Source organism: Panthera tigris, chromosome D1, assembly GCF_018350195.1.
Source record: "Panthera tigris isolate Pti1 chromosome D1, P.tigris_Pti1_mat1.1, whole genome shotgun sequence".
NCBI classification, from domain to species: Eukaryota; Metazoa; Chordata; class Mammalia; order Carnivora; family Felidae; genus Panthera; species Panthera tigris.
Genome location: NC_056669.1, coordinates 72,674,947 through 72,697,705, shown reverse-complemented (window position 1 = coordinate 72,697,705; position 22,759 = coordinate 72,674,947). Strand labels below are relative to the sequence as shown.

General features: G+C 38.7%; 1 protein-coding gene across 1 annotated transcript in view; it reads left to right on the top strand.

Moving 5' to 3' along the window:
- Positions 1 to 22,759, top strand: part of PIK3C2A (phosphatidylinositol-4-phosphate 3-kinase catalytic subunit type 2 alpha) — a 116,095-nt gene that overhangs the window by 39,950 nt on the left and 53,386 nt on the right. The window contains exons 3-4 of the mRNA XM_007083252.3: positions 13,020 to 13,123; positions 21,850 to 22,007. Coding sequence (XP_007083314.1) covers positions 13,020 to 13,123; positions 21,850 to 22,007 — 262 coding nt within the window. The remainder of the gene's footprint in view (positions 1 to 13,019; positions 13,124 to 21,849; positions 22,008 to 22,759) is intronic.

The window sequence follows — 22,759 nt, the reverse complement described above, 5'->3', positions numbered from 1 at the left end:
GCATCTGACTTCAGCTCAGGTCATGATCATAGTTCCTGGTTTTGAGCCTTGCTTTGGGCTCTGTGCTGACAGCTTGGAGCCTGGAGTCCGCTTCAGATTCTCTCTCTCTCTCTCTCTCTCTCTCTCTCTCTCTCTCTCTCTCTCTCTCTCTCTCTCTCTGTCCCTTCCTTGCTCACACCCTGTCTCTCTCAAAAATAAATAAACATCTAAAAAAATTAAATTCTAGTTAGTCAACCTACAGTGCAATATCGGTTTCAGGAGTAGAATCCAGTGATTCATCACTTACATACAACATCCAGTGCTCGTCATAACAAGTGCACTCCTTAGTACCTACCCATCATTCCTCTAGCCTATCCCCCGCCCACCTCTCTCCATTTACCCTGTTTGTTCTCTGTCTTTAAGAGTCTCTCATTGTGGGGCGCCTGGGTGGCTCAGTCGTTTAAGCCTCTGACTTCGGCTCAGGTCATGATCTCACAGTTCCTGAGTTCAAGCCCTGTGTCAGACTCTGTGCTAATAGCTCAGAGTCTGGAGCCTGCTTCAGATTCTGTGTCTCCCTCTGTCTGTGCCCCTCCCCTGCTCATACTCTTTCTCTCTCTAAAAAATAAATATTAAAAAAATTAAAAAAAAATGAGTCTCTTGTCGTTTGTTTCCCTTTTTTTTTCTCCTCCCTCCCATATGTTCATCTGTTTTGTTAATTTCCACATGAGGGAAATAATGTTATTTGTCTTTCTCTGACTTATTTTGCTTAGCATACATAATACATTCTAGCTCCATTCACATCTTTGCAAATGGCAAGATTTCATTCTTTTTGATGGCTGAGTAATATTCCATTGTGTGTGATTGTGTGTGTGTGTGTGTGTGTACACGTACACACGTCTTTATTCATCAGTCAGTGGACCTTTGGGCGCTCTCCATAACTTAGCTGTACTCCTTTGAATCTGTATTTTTGTGTCCTTTGGATAAATACCAAGTAGTGCTGATCGTAGGGTGGTTCTGTTTTTTTTTTTTTTTTTAATTTTTTTTTTTTTTCAACATTTATTTTATTTTTGGGACAGAGAGAGACAGAGCATGAACGGGGGAGGCACAGAGAGAGAGGGAGACACAGAATCGGAAACAGGCTCCAGGCTCCGAGCCATCAGCCCAGAGCCCGACGCGGGGCTCAAACTCACGGACCGTGAGATCGTGACCTGGCTGAAGCCGGACGCTTAACCGACTGCGCCACCCAGGCGCCCCAGGGTGGTTCTGTTTTTATCTTTTAAAAAATTATTTATTTATTTTTGAGAGAAAGCGTGAGTGAGTGAGGGGCAGGGAGAGAGGATCCCATGAAGTGCAGAGAGGGAGAGAGAGTGCAGAGCCCAGAGAGGGGCTTGAGCTCATGAACTGTGAGATCATGACCTGAACTGAAGTCAGATGCTTAACCAACTGAGCCACTCAGGCACCCCTATTATTAACTTTTTGAGGAACTTCCATACTGTTCTCCAGAGTAGCTGCACCAGTTTGCATTGCCACCAGCAGTGCAAGAGGGTTTCCCTTTTTCCAAACCATCACCAGGATCTGTTCTTGTGTTGTTTATTTTCACCATTCTGACAGCTGTGAGGTGGTATTTAATTGTGGTTTTGATTTGTATTTCCCTGATGATGAGCTATGTTGAGCATCTTTTCATGTGTCTGTTAGCCATTTGGATGTCTTCTTTGGAAAAGTGTACTTGTCTTCTCATATCTTAACTGGACTATTTGTTTTTTGGGTGTTGAGTTTGCTAAGTTCTTTATAGATTTTTGATACTAACCCTTTATCCAATATGTCATTTGCAAATACCTTCTCCCATTCCATAGGCTGCCTTTTAGTTTTGTTGATTGCTTCCTGTGCTGTGCAGAAGCCTTTTATCTTGATGAAGTCCCAAAAGTTTATTTTTACTTTTATTTCTCTTGCTTCTGGCAACATGTCTAATAAGAAGTTGCTATGGCCGAGGTCAAAGAGGTTGCTGCCTGTGTTCTCTAGGATTTTGATGGTTTCCTGTCTCAGATTTAGGTCTTTCATTCATTTTGAGTTTATTTTTGTATATGGTATAAGCAAGTGGTCCAGTTTCATTCTTATGTGTGTTGCTGTCCAGTTTTCCCAGCACCATTTGTTGAAGAGACTTTTTTTCCATTGGATATTCTTTCCTGCTTTGTCAAAGATTAATGACCACATAGTTCTGGGTCCATTTCTGGATTTTCTGTTCTGTTCTGTTGATCTATGTGTCTGTTTTTATGCCAGTATCATACTGTTTTGATGACTACAGCAGCTTTATAATATAGCTTGAAATCCAGAATTGTGATGTCTCTAGTTTTGCTTTTCTTTTTCAGGATTGCTTTGGCTATTCAGGGCCTTTTGTGGTTCCATACAAATTTTAGGATTGTTCTAGCTTTGTGAAAAATGCCGGTGGTATTTTAATGGGCATTGCATTAAATGTATAGATTGCTTTGGGTAGTATAGAGGTTTTGAGAATGTTTGTTCTTCCAATCCATGAGCATGGAATGCCTTTCCATTTCTTTGTGTCCTCTTCAATGTCTTTCACGAGTTTTTGATAGTTGTTAGAGTACAGATCTTTTACCTCTTGGTTAACTTTATTCCTGGTATCTAATTGTTTTTGGTGCTATTACAAATGGGATCAATTCCTTGCTTTCTTTTTTTGCTGTTTCATTATTGCTGTATAGAATTGCAACCATTTCTTTCTTTTTAAAAAAATTTTTTTTCAATGTTTATTTTTGAGAGACAGAGACAGAGCATGAGCAGGGGAGGGGCAGAGAGAGAGGGAGACACAGAATCTGAAGCAGGCTCCAGGGTCAGCTGTTAGCCCAGAGCCTGATGCGGGGCTCCACCTCACAGACCACGAGATCAAAGAGGTTTTTGCCTGCTTTCTCCTCGAGGATTTTGATGGCTTCCTGTGTTACATTTAGGTCTTTTATCCATTTTGAGTTTATTTTTGTGTATGGTGTAAGAAAGTGGCCCATGTTCATTCTTCTGCATGTCGCTGTCCAGTTTTCCCAGCACCACTTGCTGAAGAGACTGTCTTTATTCCATTGGATATTCTTTCCTGCTTTGTCAAAGATTAGTTGGCCATACATTTGTGGGTCCATTTCCAGGTTCTCTATTCTGTTCCATTGATCTGAGTGTCTGTTCTTGTGCCAGTTCCATACTGTCTTGATGATTACAGCTTTGTAGTATAGCTTGAAGTCTGGGATTGTGATGCCTCCTGCTTTGGTTTTCTTTTTCAAGATTGCTTTGGCTGTTCGGGGTTTTTTCTGGTTCCATACAAATTTTAGGATTATTTGTTCTAGCTCTGTGAAGAATGCTGGTGTTATTTTGATTGGGATTGCATTGAATATGTAGATTGCTTTGGGTAGTATCAACATTTTAACAATATTTGTTCTTCCTATCCAGGAGCATGGAATTTTTTTCCATTTTTTTGTGTCTTCTTGAGTTTCTTTCATGAGCTTTCTATAGTTTTCAGTGTATAGATTTTTCACCTCTTTGGTTAGATTTATTCCTAGGTATTTTACAGTGTTTTGTGCAACTGTAAATGGGATCGATTGCTTGATTTCTCTTTCTGTCGCTTCATTGTTGGTGTATAGGAATGCAACCGATTTCTGTGCGTTGATTTTATGTCCTGTAACTTGCTGAATTCATGAATCAATTCTAGCAGTTTTTTGGTGGAATCTTTTGGGTTTTCCATATAGAGTATCACGTCATCTACCAAGAGTGAAAGTTTGATCTCCTCCTGGCCGATTTGGACGCCTTTTATTTCTTTGTGTTGTCTGATTGCCGAGGCTAAGACTGCCAATACTATGTTGAATAATGGTGGCGAGACTGGACATCCCTGTCTTGTTCCTGACCTTAGGGGGAAAGCTCTCAGTTTTTCCCCATTGAGGATGATGTTAGCGTTGGGTCATTCATATATGGCTTTTATGATCTCGAGGTATGCTTCTTCTATATCTACTCTCTGAAGGGTTTTTATCATGAAAGGATGCTGTATTTTGTCAAATGCTTTCTCTGCATCTATTGAGAGGATCATATGGTTCTTGTCCTTTCTTTTATTGATGTGATGAATCATGTTAATTGTTTTGCGGATATTGAACCAGTCCTGCATCCCAGGTATAAATCCCACTTGGTCGTGGTGAATAATTTTTTTAATGTGTTGTTGGAGTTGGTTGGCTAATATCTTGTTGAGGATTTTTGCATCCATGTTCATCAGGGAAATTGGTCCCTAGTTCTCCTTTTTAGTGGGGTGTCTGTCTGGTTTTGGAATCAAGGTAATGCTGGCTTCATAGAAAGAGTTTGGAAATTTTGCTTCCATTTCTATTTTTTGGAACACCTTCAAGAGAATAGGTGTTAACTCTTCTTTAAATGTTTGGTAGAATTCCCCTGGAGAGCCATCTGGCCCTGGACTCTTGGTTTTTGGGAGATTTTTTATTACTAATTCAATTTCCTTAATGGTTATGGGTCTGTTCTAATTTTCTATTTCTTCCTGTTTCAGTTTTGGTAGTGTATATTTTTCTAGGAATTTGTCCATTTCTTCCAGACTGCCCATTTTATTGGCATATAATTGCTCATAATGTTTGTTTTTATTAAAAAACTTTTTTTTTAAACTTTTATTCCTTTTTGAGAGACAGAGAGTGAGTGGGAGAGGGACAGAGAGAGAGGGAGACACAGAATCTGAACCAGGCTCCAGGCTCTAGGCTGTCAGCACAGACCCCAACGTGGGACTCGAACTCATGAACTGTGAGATCATGACATGAGCTGAAGTCAGACGCTAAACCGACTGAGCCACCCACGCACCTCCAATTTCTTTGTTTGTTATGGTGTGTTCAAATTTTATATTTATTCCTGTTTCAGTGTTGGTAGTTTGTATGTTTCTAGGAATTTATCCATTTCTTCCTGGTTGCACAGTTTGTTTACATATAATTTTTCATAATCTCTTATAATTGTATTCTGTGGTGTTGGTTGTGATCTCTCCCCTTTCATTCCTGATTTTATTTTTTTGGGTCATTTTTGATACATCTGGCTAAGAGTTTATCGATTTTATTAATTCTTTGAAAGAACCAGCTCTTAGTTTGAGCTGGCTTTAGTCTTTGTTGTTCCTTTTTTAGCTCTTTTAAGTGTCAGGTTAGGTAATGTGTTTGAGACCTTTTGTGCTTCTTGATGTAGCCTGTATTGCAATATACTTCCCTTTGCTGCATCCCAAAGGTTTTGGATTGTCTTGTTGTCATTTTCTCTCTCTTTTTTTTTTAAATTAAAAAATTTTTAATGTTTATTTATTTTGAGAGAGAGAGAGCGAGCAGGGGAGGGGCAGAGAGAGAGGGCAAGGGAGAGAGAATCCCAAGCAGGCTCCATGCTGTCAGCACAGAGCCTGACATGGGGCTCGAACTCAAAACCATGTGATCATGATCTGAGCTAAAATCAACAGTCAGATGCTCAACTGACTGAGCCATCTAGGCACCCCTCGTGTTTTCATTTTCATTTGCTTCCATGTACTTTTTAATTTCCTCTTTAATTTCCTGGTTAATCCATTCATTCTTTAGTAGAATGTTCTGTAACCTCCAAGTATTTGTGGTCTTTCCAAATTTTTTTCTTGTGGTTGATTGCAAGTTTCATAGTGTTGTGATCTGAAAATATGCATGGTATGATCTCACTCTTTTTTTTTTTTACTTGTTGAAGGCCAATTTGTGACCCAGTATGTGATCTATTTTGGAGAATGTTATGTGTGCCCTTGAAAAGCATGGTTATTCTGCTGCTTTAGGATGGAATGTTCTGAATACCTGTTAAGTCCATCTGGTCCAGTGTGTCCTTCAAAGCCATTGTTTCTTTGTTGATTTTCAGCTTAGATGAAATGTCCATTGTTGTGAGTGGGGTATAGTCACCTACTATTATTGTATTATTTCAATGAGTTTCTTTATGTTTGTTGTTATTTGATTAATATATTTGGGTGCTTCCAAGTTGGGGCCATAAATATTTACAATTGTTAGATCTTCTTGACGGATAGACCCCTTAATTATGATTTAATTCTTCACCGTCTCTTTTTACAGTCTTTGGTTTAAAATCTATTTTGTCTAGGGGCCCCTGGGTGGCTCAGTTGGTTGAGCATCTGACTTCAGCTCAGGTCATGATCTCATGGTCTGTGGGTTCAAGCCCCGCATTAGGTTCTGTGCTGACAGCTCAGAGCCTGGAGCCTGCTTCGGATTTGTGTCTCCCTCTCTCTCTGTTCCTCCCCCGTTTGTACCCTATCTCTCTCTCAAAAATAAATAAAGAGTAAAAAAAATTGTAAATCTAGTTTGTCTGATACAAATATGGTTCCTCTGACTTTTTTTTTTTTTTTTTTTTTGGCATTCATTAGCACGATAGATGTTTCTCCATCCTTTCATTTTCAATCTGCCAATGGCTTTAGGTCTAAAATGAGTCTCTTGTAGGCAGCATATAGATGGGTGTTGTCTTTTTATTCATTCTGATACCCCATGTCCATTTACATTCAGGGTGATTATTGAAAGATACAAGTTTAGTACCACTGTGTTACCTGTAGAGTTGGTGTTTCTGGTGATGTTCTTTCCAGTCTTTGTTGCTTTTGGTCTTCTCCACCCCCACTCAAAGAATCCCCCTTAATATTGCTTGCAGGGCTGGTTTAGTGGTCAAACTCCTTTAGTTTTTGTCTGGGAAACTCTTTATCTTTCTCTCTCTCTCTTCTTTTAATGTTTATCCATTTTTTTGAAAGAGTGAGAGAGAGCACAAGTGGGGGAGGGGCAGCGAGAGAGGAAGTCACAGAATCTGAAGCAGGCTCCAGGCTCAGAGCAGTCATGTCAGCACAGAGTTGGATGCGGGGCTTGAACTCATAAACCGTGAAATCAAGACCTGAGCCAAAGTTGGATGCTCAACAGACTGAGCCACCCAGGCACCCCTCTTATTCTATCCCCCCACCCCCTTTTCTATTCTCAATAGTGGCCTTGCTGCATAGAGTATTCTTGGCTGTATATTTTTCCCATTCGGCATATTGAATGTGGATATCCTGTCACTCCCATCTGGCCTACTGAGTTTCTGTGGACAGATCTGTTTGTGAACCTGATCTGTTTTCCCTTGTAGGTTAAGAACTTTTATTTCCCTTGCTACTTTCAGGATTCTTTCCTTGTCTGTGATATACCTTCGTGTTGGCTGGCTTTTGTTGAATTTAATGAGAGTTTTCTGTGCTTCTTTGACGTCTGTGTCTTCCCCCAGATTAGGGAAGTTTTCAGCTATAATTTGCTCACATAAATCTTTTGCCCCTTTTTCTGTCTCTATAAATCTGGGACTCCAATGAAAGGAATGTTATTTCATTTTAATAAGTCACTGAGTTCCCTTAAGTATACCTTCATGAACCGTTACCTTTGTTTCACTCTTCTTTTCAGCCTCATAATTTCTCATAATTTTATCTTCTACATCACTAATTTACTCCTCTGCCTCGTCCATCCTCACTGCCATGGCATCTGTTCAGGTTTGCATTTTGGTTATAGCATTTTTAATTTTGGCCTGACTAGATTTTAGCTCTTTTATCTCTGCAGTAAGGGATTCTCTAGTGTCTTCTAGGCTTTTTTTCAAGCCCAGCTAGAATCCTTATAATTGCTGTTTTAAATTCTGAGACATGTTATATCTTTATTGATTAAATCACTGGCTGTCATTTCTTTCTGTTCTTTCTTTTGGGGTGAATTCCTCTGTCTTTGCATTTTGAAGGAAGAAAAAATAATAAAATAAAAATTTAAAAATTTAAAAAAAATTAAATAAAGGAAGCTAGATCCTAGGTGTGTTTTGGTCTGCTTAAGAGGAGCTTGATAGAAAAAAGGAAAAAGAAAAAAATTGTAATTAAAATAAAAAATAAAATCAAATAAAAAATTTGCTGCTTCTGTATCTAAGAAAAAGAATAGACACACACACACAAAATGAACAAATGAACAAACAAGAAAAACCCAAATGAATTTATATACAGTTTCCCCTAGAGCTGAAACTTTGTAGCACCCTGCGATCGTAGTTCTAGGTGTGGAGGTGATTTGTACTAGTCTTCTGGAGGAGGGCCTGTTGCTCTAAATTTCAGGTCAACTTGCCCTAGTGGGGATGTGCCTGGAAGGCACAGGTGGCGGGGCTTGGTGCAACAGTTCCATTCTCCACTTGGTGGCACTGTTTAACTCACTGGCGTCTATCAGTATTGGTGTGCTAATGGTAAAAATGGTTTCTCCCCACTCTCTAGTCTCCAGAGTGGGAATTTCATGCCATCACAGACATGCAATCAGCTACCCCTCTTGTGTCCCTTGCTTCTGTCAGCTCCGCGCCTTCCCCGTTTGTGTCCAAGCTGTCCACCTGTCAGGCATGTCTGTGTTTCATAACCCCACACTTCAGAGACCCCTGTGGCTCTGTCCTGCACTGATGCTCTGGGGGAGGATTTTGCCTTGCCGTGGATGGTACAGTCTTGTCCCAGAAAATGTTCATGCAGTCACTCAGCAGCTCAGAGTTTATGGTATATCTTGCAACACACAGCTGGAGCCAGGTTTTGCTGCCCTTTGCTGCTAGCTGTCCTTGTTCTTATACAGGTGAACAGGGAAGCTCTTTGGTGCCTGCAGGGTCTTTGCCCCACAGAGAGTCTGTATTGCCTCTACGAAATGTACTCCAGACAGGGAAACTGCTTCTCCCTGTGCCACCCAGGGGATCCTCAGACTGCTTCCGTCTCCTGGCTTCCTCACCTGATCACCACCAGGTGCTGACCTCCAAACTTTAGATTTTACACTCTGCTGTTTTTAAAAGCTGGCGGTATTGAGACCCTTTCCTTTTCCCCTGTCAGTGGTTTTGGGGAATGGTTTTCTTATGCAGTCCCCTGTGTATTTTTCATGCTTTCTTCCTAGCTACTTTCAGGGGGAGTGCATTTCTTTAAAAAAAAATTTTTTTTTACTGTTTATTTTTGGAGGAGAGAGAGACAGACAGAGTGTAGGCAGGGGAAGGGCAGAGAGAGAGGGAGACACAGAATTCAAAGTAGGCTCCAGGCTCTGAGCTGTCAACACAGAACCTAATGTGGGGCTCGAACCCACGAACCGGGACATCATGACCTGAGCCAAAGTCAGACTTAACCAACAGAACCACCCAGGTGCTCCTGGGGGAGTGCATTTCTTGCATGACTCTGGCATGCTGCTCAGTCTCCCCCTCGCTCCCCACGTCCTCTCTGCAAAAAGGGCCTGTTCCCCTCTGTGGCATGGATGCTCTTCTCTCCCCCAATTCACCTCTCCACACCACATACCTTCAGGTTCTCTCTCTCAAATTATGCATATTGTTCTGTTAATCCTCAGATCAATTTCCTAGGTGTTCAAAATGGTTTGATGTTGGTCTAGCTGTGTTCAAGTGATGAGACATGCTCAGAGTCCTCTTACTATGCCATTTTAACTCCTCCTCCTTTTTTTAAGTTTATTTATTTTGAAGGAGAAAGAAAGGGAACACCAGCAGGGGAGGGGCAGAGAGAGAGGGAAAGAGAGAGAATCCCAAGCAGGCTCCACAGTGTCAATGTGGAGCCTGATGCAGGGCTCGAACTCAAACTAAATCCAGAGTAGAATGCTTAAATGACTGAGCCACCCACGTACCCCTATCATTTTGTTTTTAAGTTTTTTTAGGGAGACTTTTTTGAGAGGTAGAAGGGCAGAGTGATTAAGCATATGATTCGAAGCTAGGCTGCCTGGTTTGAAATACTATGATTATATTAGCTCTCTGACTTGTGTTAATTAATTTCTCTGTGTCTCATGTTTTAATCTGTAAAATGGGGATGATAATATTACCCACCTACTAGAGATTTGTGGGAAATAAATAATACATATAGCCCTGTGTCAGGCTCTGCGCTGACAGTGCAGAGCCTGCTTGGGATTCTCTCTCTCCCTGTCTCTCTGCTCCTCCTCTCTCTCTCTGTCTCTCTCTCTCTCTCAAGATAAATGATAAATAAACTTAAAAAAATACATACATACTTGTAAATTTCTTATAGTAGAACTTGACGTGTAGTAAATGCTCAGTAATTGATAGATTTTTTTGTTGTTGGTAAAATACATTTAACCAAAATACCATCTTAAACATTTCTAGGTGTACAGTTCACTGGTATTAAATACATTCACATTTTGTTGTACAGCCATCGCCACCATCCACCCACAGAACTCTTATAAAACAGAAACTGTACTTAAAAAAAAAATAACTCTTCCTTTCCCAAATTGAACCAATGGTTGAGTGCCTTCTGAACTGGATATAAAGTTCTGTAAAAATATAACATTCAATAAAGTCAAATTTTTGTCTTCAAAGGGCTTTCGTTCCACATTAGGACGAATATCAAACAGGATGTGATGATATGGTATTTGGCTCAGACTAAGTACTTAGAATTGATAGGATGGGGGGAATTGTTTCATGCTGAATAATCATAAAGGGCACGGTAGATGAAGTAGCATTTTGTTGGGCCTTAAGAAAATAATAGATTTTGACTTGGATTGTGAGGGCAGCCATTGAAGACTAAAACAGATTCAGAGGCAGGATAGTTGAGCTTGTGTTTTATAGGAACAAGATATGATTCAAGCTAATTGGTTTATTTGTTACAGTGCTTGTCTCTATAACACAAATTAGCTTATGTAATTGGTAAATATGAGTTTGATGGTAAATTGGAGAGGTGGCATTAGTTCAAACATAATCTTTTCCAACATGGTAACATTTTATAACAATCAAGAACAAACTTTCTCACAATTAAAGAGAAAGCCTTAGTAATATGAGAAAATATTAAGGAAAAAACTGAAAATCCTGCAGCAGCGTTTTCTTTCAGTGAAAATGGTGGTTGAAGGAATGGCTTCAAGAACGGTTCCATATTCCACAAGTGTTAAACTGTCTGGTGAAGCTGTAACTGCAGAAAAGAAGCTGTGAATTCATTTCTCTTTGCATTATGAACTTACCTGAAAACATCTACATCTTAGATTATATTTTTAACTCCACTGAAATTGGTCTTGAATAGAAGCAAATGCCCTCAAGAACCCATATCACAGGGACACCTGGGTGGTTCAGTCCGTTAAGCATTCAACTCTTGATTTCAGCTCAGGACATGATCTCACAGTTGATGAGTTCGAGCCCTGCATCGGGCTGGGCTTTGTGCTGACAGAGCGCGGAGCCTGTTTGGTATTATGTCCCTCTCTCTCTGCCCCGCCCCGCTTTGCTCTCTCTATCTTTCTCAAAATAAATAAAAATAAACTTAAAAAAAAAAAAAGATCCGTATCACAAATGAGGGAGCAGGAGTTCAAGGGTTTCAGGCTTCAAAGGATCAAAGACCATAATGCTAAGTGCAGATTCAAGTGGAGATTTAATTGTGCAGATATTTCGATAAGGACTTGTTATGTTAGTTAAGGCTTTGATTACAAAGTTACACTGATTTTGAATAGTTTGCCTTAACTCTGTTTTTCCCATGAGTTGTGTTATTTTTAGTTGTGATTTTCTAGAACTCAAGGCTTGTTTTGTTTTTCCCCTTAAATGTTCAATTCACATTCTAGCAGAAAGGGTTCTGACACCTTGTAAAAGAAGGAAATTCATAAAGGAATTGTTACCCTAAATTTTCAGTAATTTTTCTGACAAGATCTTGCCGTGGTCATTGAAGTTCATTACAGTTCTTGAAGTGTATATACTGTATTTTCATTCACTAATTTCAAATTGAAAATGTTCCGATTTTAATTTAGTTAATTTCAATTAACTTAATTTTATTTTTTTTATTTTTATTTTTTTTTAATAAACATATTTTAATAAACCACCAAATGATAAATAAAATTATTAACTTTCTACCACAATTCTGTGGAATAGGCATTAATTAAAAATACTTGTTCATGATTAAAATACAAATGATAGTTTTTTTTTTTATTTTTATTTTTTATCTTTTAATATATGAAATTTACTGTCAAATTGGTTTCCATACAACACCCAGTGCTCATCTCAAAAGGTGCCCTCCTCAATACCCATCACCCACCCTGCCCTCCCTCCCACCCTGCCCTCCCTCCCACCCCCCATCAACCCTCAGTTTGTTCTCAGTTTTTAACAGTCTCTTATGCTTTGGCTCTCTCCCACTCTAACCTCTTTTTTTTTTTTTTTTCTTTTCTTTCCTTCCCCTCCCCCATGGGTTTCTGTTATGTTTCTCAGGATCCACATAAGAGTGAAACCATATGGTATCTGTCTTTCTCTGTATGGCTTATTTCACTTAGCATCACACTCTCCAGTTCCATCCATGTTGCTACAAAAGGCCATATTTCATTTTTTCTCATTGCCACGTAGTATTCCATTGTGTATATAAACCACAATTTCTTTATCCATTCATCAGTTGATGGACATTTAGGCTCTTTCCATAATTTGGCTATTTCAATTAACTTAATTTTAAAGGAAATGCTGTTTGGCTGTGCTTGGGTGGTGAATTTATCTCATTAAAATATTGCACACAAAGTTAGGTCAGACAAACTTACCTTTTGAAGGGCTATCATGATGTTTGCATAAATTTACTAACATGGAAGATGCTCGCTAACTCCTAAAAGTCGTTCTCTTACATAAAGAACTAGCTGCTTTCTTGGAATTTGGGGCCACAGTTGAATATATAGAATTCCTGGTAACTAGAGGAGTCCCAAATGGGTTTGATCTCTTCACTTTTTTAAAACAGAGGGTAGTCCTTTAAATCATTTAGTCTTGCTGAAGCTTTTATGTCAGGAAGATTTTGATTGGAAATATCTTTAGCATTCTATTCTTACTGACCATTACAAAGTACAGCCTATTTCTACTTTGGAGCAAGTAAGACCAGTGAACTTCAAGGCTTAGCTGGTATTACTTTTACAAAGACAGAAATCTATAATTTAAAAACTTTGTTACTGATACGATTTATATTTCCCTCCATGTCTTTGTACACACTTTTGTAAAAATGTGTTTATGCTGTGGTGCTACTTAACATCTGGGGATCTTTTACTTTTGAAATAAAAACATTTTTTTGATTACAGAAAGACCCAAGTGGGACCACTAGTTTGTCAACTGGAAGTTCTCTTCTACAAGAAATTGAAGTACAGAATGAAGAAGTAGCTGCTTTTTGTCAATCCATTACAAAGTAAGGAATTTTTCTTTATAAATTAAAGATTTTTTTAAAATTAAATACTTGCTTTTAAAAAGTTAACTTGAAAACAAGCTTAATACTAATCATTCTAAAATTTTAAAAAATTTTAATTATTTTCTCCCTGTGGCTGAAATTTCAAGACCACTAATTGGCACATTAACACCAACTACGGTTGAACCTATATCCTTACCTCTTAGGTTTGTAAGTATTTAGAAGAAAAAATGAGTTCAGATGGAGGACTTCTGATTCTATCAACCAGTGAAAATATGGCTTAAACATATATAAGCTTTGGTACACTCAGAAAATACCTGTTTTTATTTTTTAGGGAGACTTAATACCTGAAAACTTTCTAGCATTCAGAATACTGCCCTTCCTGTTTAAGAGATGCTATTATAACGGTCAAGATTAGGGGAACACGTATTTTCCTGAAGGTTAGAAAAATGCATTTTTTAAATGTTTATCTAGAGAGAGTGCGCATGCGTGCGTGAGCAGGGGAGGGGCAAAAAGAGAGGGAGACATAGAATCCGAAGCAGGCTCTAGGCTCTGAGCTGTCAGCACAGAACCTGATGGCTCGAACTCACCAACCAGGGGATCATAATCTGATCTGAAGTTGGACGTTTAACCAACTGAGCTACCCAGGCACCCCGAAAAATGCATTTCTAAAATATGCTTTTAATCTTAAATATAGCCAATAGTTCTTATAGATGAAGAAACAGGCTCAGAGAAGTTACCTACCAAAATTTACTCAGACAGTAGCAGAGTCAGGTCTCCTTTGCCTCTGATTCAGTTTATTTTCTTTCTGTTATATCACTGTATTAGTCAGAACTTATGTTGTGAGTGCTAGAAACCCATCTTAAACTAGCTTAAATCAAGAAAGGTTATGTATTGGGGCCTCTGGGTGTCTTAGTTTGTTGAGCATCCTACTCTTGGTGTCGGTTGAGGTCATGATCTCACGATTGAGCCCTGCATCAGGCTCTGCACTGGCAGTGTGGGAGCCTGCTTGAGATTCTCTCTCTCCCTCTCTCTCTGCCCCTCCCCCGCTCACTCTCTCTGTCTCTCAAAATAAATAAACTTAAAAAAAAGAGAAAGGTTATGTATTGATTTGCAAACCCATATAGCAGAAAGAGGAAGGATGTGGCAGAACTCAATGACAGCAAGATCTAGGAATTCACACACTTTAATTGATAACCCCCGCCCTTTGGACTCTCCTTTCCATTTTCATCCTATCCTTCTTGCTGCCCTTCCTCCATGTATGTTGGCTTCATTTTCTTCTACTGCAGATGGAGTTTTGAAGGCAGGGGAATATAGCCACTGATAGCTTCACCTTCATATTCTAATGGTCTTGATATCAGAGAGGAAAGGGAGTCCTGTTAGCCAGCACCAGATAGAAAAATCTCATGGAAAGAGAGAGTGGAACAACAAACATTCTGGCCGAGGGGTTGAGATCTGTTATCAGAAGAAGGGAAAGTAGATCACCACGGAGGGATTTACTATGAATTCAGTATTTTCCCCAGTGTGGTCTGGTTTAAGTAAAGCAAAGTTTGGGGTTCCCAGATCATTTTTGAGTATATACATCATTTTAATGTTTAAGGGACTTATTAACTAGATTTTCTATACCATTGGTAATATTTTATTAAAATTCTACCTTTGTTACCTTTTAACCAGCATTTCTTTTCTTTAGAATACTTTAGGGGAAAAAAAGAAGAAAAATATCAATATAGCCACTTTTATTACCTGCAAAGGTTACTCTTAACTGGATTTTTAAAATCCTTTTTTTCAGTAGGTATTTAAAATGGACATTTGGGTGCATACATTAGTATGCAAATTACATGTATTAGAAATTGCCTATGCCTTCATGTCATTATACCATATGTGTGTGTGGTTAATAATTTGGAAATAATCTTTTACCATAATCATTTTGAAGTAATCTGTTATGTGTTTATCTAGTTCCTTTAGTTTTCTCCCTAAACAAGCCCTGTAATGCTTTCTGTTAGATTGTTTTGAGTGACAATTACATTTAAACTTTGCAGGTTGAGAAATTAGGCTGAGATTTAACTTTTTCCCCCATTTAAATCTTAGAGTTATTTACACAGGCTCTGCTACTCAGCTAAAATGATTATTTTTGTTTATACACACGCATATGTGTACACACACACACACACACAGACAAATGGCTTATGTAATATGAAACCCCAGATGAACTAAAAAGAGAATGACTTCTTTTTATAATTTCGTTTCCATTAGTAAGTGTGTGATTACAGCAAGTATTTCAGAGAAGTAAGAAGCAGAGGTGTTTTTGTTTTCTGTTTATTTTAGAGAAAGAGAGAGCACAAGAGTTGGGGAGAAGAGGGGTAGAGGGAGAGAGAGGTGATCTTAAACAGGCTCCCTGGTCAGCGCAGATCCTGACATAGGGCTCAATCTTATGACCCTGGGTCAACAGTGGACACTCACCTGACTGAGCCACCTAGTTGCTCCAGAAGCAGAGGTGTTTCTTTTCTTTATCTTTTTCTTTTTTTCCCTCAAAGTTTGTTTATTTTGAGAGAGAGCAAGCAAGCAAGGAAGGGACAGAGAGAGGGAGGGACAGAGAGGGAGAGAGAGAATCCCATGCAGGCTGTGTACTGCCAGCGCAGAACCCAATGTGGGGCTCAAGCTCATGAACGGTGAGATCATGACCTGAGCTGAAATCAAGTCAGACGCTCAACTGATTAAGTCACCCAGACACCCAGAAGCAGACGTGTTTTTGAAGCCTTATTCTAAGCTCCTCTCTTTCCCTGTGACTTTGGAGGTTGGGGTCAGGGGATGTCCCTTGAAGAAATTAATGGCTCTTAATTTTTTTAGTATGGTCATTACTGCACTGGAATTTTTAAACAAGTATTTATGCTCTTAGATAGCTAACTCCTTACTTTTTGAAATCTAAAATGATTCATTTAATCATTTTAACTTAGCTGTGAAAGATTTGTCAAGATGATACTTGTTTACAGTTAAGATTACTTGTATAACAGACTCCGGTACATTGCCAATTCTAAGCCTTTTTTTTTTCTTCTGCGAAATCAGAGAGTTGGACTAGTGATATCAAGAATCTTTTTTAGGGGCGCCTGGGTCTCATGACCTGGTGTCTCAATTGGTTGAGTGTCTGACTTTGGCTTAGGTCATGATCTCTTGGTTTGTGAGTTCAAGCCCCGCCGTGTTGGGCTCTATGCTGACAGCTCAGAGCCTGGAGCCTGCTTCAGAATCTGTGTCTTCCTCTCTCTCTGCCCCTCACCTGCTCACACTCTGTCTCTCTTTCTCTCTCTCTCTCTCTAAAAACAAAAACAAAACAAAACAAAAAACCCCAGAAAAAACCAAAACACTCTTTCAGGGGTATGTGGGTGGCTTAGTCACACTTCACACTTCACACTCAGTGAAGTGTCCAACTCTTGGTTTCAGCTCAGCTCATGATTTCAGTGGTTCATGAGATCAAGCCCCACATGGGGCTCTGCACTGGCAGCTCAGGGTCTGCTTGGGATTGTCTCTCTCCCTCTCTTTGCCCCTTCCCTGCTCGCGTGTTCTCTCAAAATAAATAAACAAACATTAAAAAAAAAAAAAAAAGAATCTCTTTTAAAGTATTATAATGCTGTGATTCAGCACATTTTATTATTACTACTACATTTTTCTGGTTTTTATTTCCTGTTTTCTTTCCTTTTCCCACTTATCATAGTTGACAAAGCTTGCTGTATCTGCTAGTTACATAGTTCTAGAGAAAATTATTAGAGAATTTTAGATACCAAAGGTTTTTCCGCTTCATTTGTGGTTTCCTAGCATGATAGGATGAGAAGCTACACTTCACACTTGTCATTCTAAGTAGCCTGCTGGTTCCTTTTTTCCCTATATATTTCAGATCTAGTATTTATATCCTACAGTAGTGTCTCGATCCTAAGGACTCCCTGTGTATTTTCGAGGACTTTACCTCTGCATTTAGATAATTTTATTCTAAACAATGCTGATTTTCCTTTCCTATAAAGTAGTGTCTATTCCTTTTTTTTTTTTTTTTTTTTAAGTTTGCTTATTTTAAGAAAGAGTGCAAGCAGGGGAGGGACAGAGAGAGAGGGAGAGAGAGAATCTCCAGTAGGCTCAGTGCTGTCAGAGCAGAGCCCAGCTTGGGGCTCAAACTCCTGAACTGTGAGATCATGACCTGAGCCAAAATCAAGAGTCTGACACTTAACTGACTGAGCTATCCAGGTGCCCTTAAAGTAGTGTTTATTCAGTTAAAAGCCCTATTTTTTATTTTTGTCTTTTAAAACCCTCATTTTTGTCTCTTCCTGCCTGAGTTTACACAATTTGGCTCTGTCTGTACCTAACATCAGCTTGATTGGGCACACAGTAAGAAAATAAACCCTAAAGCATCTAAATTTCCTGAACTGTAGTGCCACGTTAAACAGCAAACGAAGACATTTCTTTCATGGTAACAGGGAAGTGGAAATATTAGTGGAAAATCAGAGCTTAAAAAAATAATCGTTATAGGTAATTACTCAAGAATATCAAGCTATAATATATGGTTTAGAGTGTCCATAAAAATATCTTACATGGTCTATTATATTGAGTAATTTATTCAGCAGTTATAAATTTATTAATTTGCTTTTGTATGTTTAAAAGTGTAGTCACAAACAGAACAAAAAAAACCCCCCAACTTTAAGGAATCTATTACCATCTTAGTTTTCCCCCAATTTTGATAAAGCAAACAAAACCATAAGAATAGAAGAATGTCAATTTTATAGAAAAAAAATTACTGAGGTGCCTGGGTGACTCAGTCAGTTAAGCACCTGACTTTGGCTCCCGTCAGGATCTCATGGTTTGTGAGTTCGAGCCCACGGGGCTCGTTGCTGTCAGCAGAGAGCCCCCTTTGGACCCTCTCTGTTCTCCCCTCTCTGTCCTTCCCCTCTTTCTTCTCTCTTTCTCTCTGTAAACAAATAAATAAACATTAAAAAGAAAATTACTGTTGGGGCGCCTGGGTGGCTCAGTTGGTTGAGTGTCTGACTTCGGCTCAGATCATGATCTAGCAACCGGTTGACAAGTTCAAACCCCACGTTGGGCTCTGTGAGCCTGCTTCGGATTCTGCGTCTCCCTCTCTCTTTGCCCCTCCCTCTCTCTTTGCCCCTCCCCTGCTCATGCTCTGTCTCTTTCTGTCTCAAAAATAAACAAACATTATTAAAAAAAAGAATTACTGTTTTTTTCTCTGGACTATTTTCCATACTGTCAACCAGAGATAGAACTCATTAAAAAGTTTTTTTCTTGTGATGAAACATACGTAAAATGAAATTTACTATTTTAACCAGTTTTACATGTACAAATGTGTGATGTTCTGTACAGTGAAACCTTGGATTGCAAGTAACTTGTTCCGCAAGTATTCCACAAGGCAAGCAAATATTTCTAATAGATTTTTAACTTGAAAAATGAGTGATGTCTTGCAGTACGAGTAGTAGATGACGCCAAATGTCACATGATCACAACTGAGCCAGTGGTTCTTGAAATTCACTTTGATATACAGTGCTTTGGATTACAAACATATTACCAGAATGAATTATGCTTGCAAATCAAGGCTTTACTGTACATTCACATTGCTGTGTAAAAAAAGGACTCTTTTATGTATGTATGTATGTATGTATGTATGTGTGTGTATTTATTTATTTATTTATTTATTTATAAATACTTATTCAATTTTGAGAGACAAAGAGAGACAGAGCATGAGTGGGGAAGGGGCAGAGAGAGGGTGACACAGAATCTGAAACAGGCTCCAGGCTCTGAGCTGTCAGCACAGAGCCCGACACGGGGCTCGAACTCATGGACTATGAGATCATGACCTGAGCTGAAGTCAGACGCTCAACCAACTGAGCCACCCAGGTGCCCCGTGGACTCTTTTTTTTTTTTTAAGTTTTTGTTTAAATTCCAGTTAACATACAGTGTAATACTAGTTTCAGGTTTACAGTATAGTGATTCAGCACTTCCATACATCAGCTGGTGCTCATCACAAGTGTCCTCTTTATTTGCTGAGTCAGCATCACCTATTTTTTTTTAAAATGTTTTCACATTTATTTATTTTTGAGAGAGAGAGATAGAGCGTGAGTGGGGGAGGGGCAGAGAGAGAGGGAGGCACAGAATCTGAAGCAGGCTCCAGGCTCTGAGCTGTTAGCACGTAGCCCGACGCAGGGCTTGAACGCACGAACTGTGAGATCATGACCTGAGCCGAAGTCAGACGCTTAACTGACTGAGCCACCCAGGTGCCCCTCAGCATCACCTATTTAACACACAGATCCACCCACCTCCCTCTGGTAACCATCAAATTGTTCTCTGTAGTTAAGAGTCTTTTTTGTGGTTTGCCTCTCTGTCTCTTTTTTCCCCTTTTGCTCATTTGTTTTGTTTCTTAAATTCCATATGAGTGGACTTATATGGTATTTGTCTTTCTCTGACTTACTTTGCTTAGCATAATACTTTCTAGCTCCATCCATGTCGTTGCAAATGGCAAGATTCCATTCTTTTTTATGGCTGAGTAATATTCCATTGTATGGAATACACCTCTTTATCCATTCATCAATCCATGGACAGTTGGGCTGTTTCCATAATTTTGCTACTGTAGATAATGCTACTGTAAACATTGGTGTACGTGTATCCAAAAGACTCATTTTAAGGAAAGGAAATGAAGGGTTCCCCCTACCAAGTCAAGTTCATTGAATGCAACTTTTCTCATTATTTTGTCTAATAAATTCTTGTTTTCTGAGCTATTATTAGAATTTCTGATTGTCCTTTCATCATGCTTAAGGATTTCTGAAAATTGAAGTCTTGCTTGGATATAGACAAAATTCTCTAATATTTCATGTATTAGTTAATTACATGATTTGCTGAGAGCATCTATTTTATACTGTAGAAAACGAGAATACCTAGTAAATGAGAAACAAGAATCTTAGACAAGGTCCTATGAAGGTCTTCACATTGTATTGCAGATAGGTAAGCTTGGCAACAAGCACACATCTAAAGATACTGTGCTGACATCTAAAGGTGCATTTCCAATATCAATTTAAGTTTATTGCTTATATTGCTTTTTTTAAATTACATTTCTTTCTAATTTTGGATCTTTTCTGGCACTGAGGGCCATAGTGCAGAACACAGATTTTTTAATTCACTTATTTATCTGACAAGATGCTTATAGCACCTCTGTTACTAGGCACTGCTTTGAGTGTTTTATAAACTTAAGTTACATAATTCTCACAATAATCCTATGAAGTTAGTAGTGGTAGTATCCTCATTTTGTAGAATTGGAAGCTGGAAGCAACAAGGATATTCAGTAACTTGCCTATGGTCACACACCTAGTTAGTAGTTACAATCAGGATTTAAACTCAGGTTGTCTGGCTCTAGAGGCTGCGCAGATATACTTGCTGCCTCCCCTGACCCTTTTCTTTTTGTCATCTCAAGCCATTTTATTCTATTTCTATGACTTGATTATTTTAATCGCTACAGAAATAAATACACCTTCAGCATTCATTCCATTTGTAATCCTATGAAAAGCAGACAATACAATTGGATCTTGTCTTCTAACCTCCAGAAAAAAGTCAGTTAAAGGAAGGCTACAGATTTTAAAAAGGCATCAAATTCTCCTTTGTCTTCTGATAACAGAGGTGCTGTGTGGAGAAAAACCATATACACTATAATCGTGAATTTATTTCAACTTAAGCTATGTTGTTACTGTGAATACCTTCACAGGCAATTCTTGCCATTCCAAATGCTAAGTTCTAGAAATCATTTTGAGGGAATAAAGGCCTCATAGCACTGTAACAACCAATTATGTTTTTTTTTTTATTGTTGTCTAACAACCAAAATATATAGGAAAAAGGCCTTAAAACAGTTTTTAAATTTTTTAAGTTTATTCATTTATTTTGAGAAAGAGAGCATGAGCAGGAGAGGGGCAGAGAGAGGGAGAGAGAGAGAATCCCAAGTGGGCTCCATGCTGTCAGTGCGGAGCCCTACACAGGGCTGATTTCATGAACTATGAAATCATGACCTGAGCTGAAATCAAGAGTTGGACACTTAAGGGTGTCTGGTGGATCAGTCTGTTGAGCATCCAACTTTGGCTCAGGTCATGATCTCACGGCTTGTGAGTTCAAGCCCCGCTTTGGGCTCTGTGCCAACAGCTCAGTCTGGAGCCTGCTTCAGATTCTCTGTCTCCGACTCTCTCTGTCCTTCACTGCTTGCGCTCTGTCTCTGTCTCTTTATGAAAAACAAACAAAAAAGAGTTGGACGCTTAACTGACTGAACCACCCAGGTGCCCCAAAAAAGATTTTTAAAAGAAAAACAAACTTTTTATCTCTGTAGCAATTGTGGTTGAGGGCTACATTGCCTATATTCTCAGTGGATTCATTAAAAATGAACCATTTTGTGTAATTATACTGTATTAAAAAAAAAAACTGAAGCAGAAAATGGCATGTATCCAGTGTGTGCTTGGTTAATGTTGATTAATGTTACCAAAGATGTCCTGACAGTACTTAATCTCTTTTCTTGGATTCCTTTTATCTAAAAGGCAAATGCTAGTATTTGGAGTTTGACTGGGGTCCATTCATTACAGTTCTCATGAGCTGCTCTGGAACTGGACAAAGACACTGAATTGAATGGCTGTAAGCATGAAAACTTGTGTTTAGGGCTCTCAAATGCAGCTTTAAAAAAAGTAATTTGATTTCTTCTTTCTTGTGAACAGATTGAAGACCAACTTTCCATATACCAATCACTGCACAAATCCAGGCTATTTGTTAAGTCCAGTTACAGTACAAAGAAACATATGTGGAGAAAATGCTAGCGTGAAGGTCTCCATTGAAATTGAAGGATTTCAACTACCAGTTACTTTTACATGTGATGGTACGTTTGTAGTTCCCCAGCTATCTTGTTTAGCTTTGATTAGGCAGAAAATGTTTAAAATGTTAGTTTGAATTATTCTTGACCTTGTTATCATTAGATACACTTTAAAAGAATTTTGTGTGTGTGTGTGTGTGTGGTAAAATAGTTAATATTCATTAGTTATCGTTTTCAAAAAATTGGCATACGTTTGCATAGTTTTCTGGTTAAGACTAGTGGGAAAACAGTTTACCTTTATTACTTCTAGTACTGCATATTTCTCTGAAAAATGCTGAGTAACTTTGGTTAATTGGTGGCTGGTGGCCAAGGTCCCAAAGCATGAGATTGAAAGGCTAATTATAGTCCAGTTCTTTTTTTTTTTTCCATTTTATGGCAAGAAGAATACTTGTTTATAAAGAGCTGTCAGTGAAATTGAAATTCCAGTTATCTTGTTAAGCTCCTCTAAGGAGAAGATAATTCTCCTTTGGTTCTAACTCTCTCTTCCAGATTTGATGTGGATATCCTTTCTAGAAATGTATCCTAAAGTCTGTAGGAACTTTTCTGTCATAATTTACTGCTTCTCATGATGTATATTGCTTTAATGGAATTCCAATGGTAGAATAAGGTCCTATATTTCTGTAGCACTTTGACTTACAAATGATGCCATTTTTTTTCTATAATGGTTATGATTATGAATATGTCCAATATTTGGATACTTTTCTTTGTAGCTTTGTACTTTTCAAGCCCCTTTGAAAAAATAGAAATCTGAAACAAAA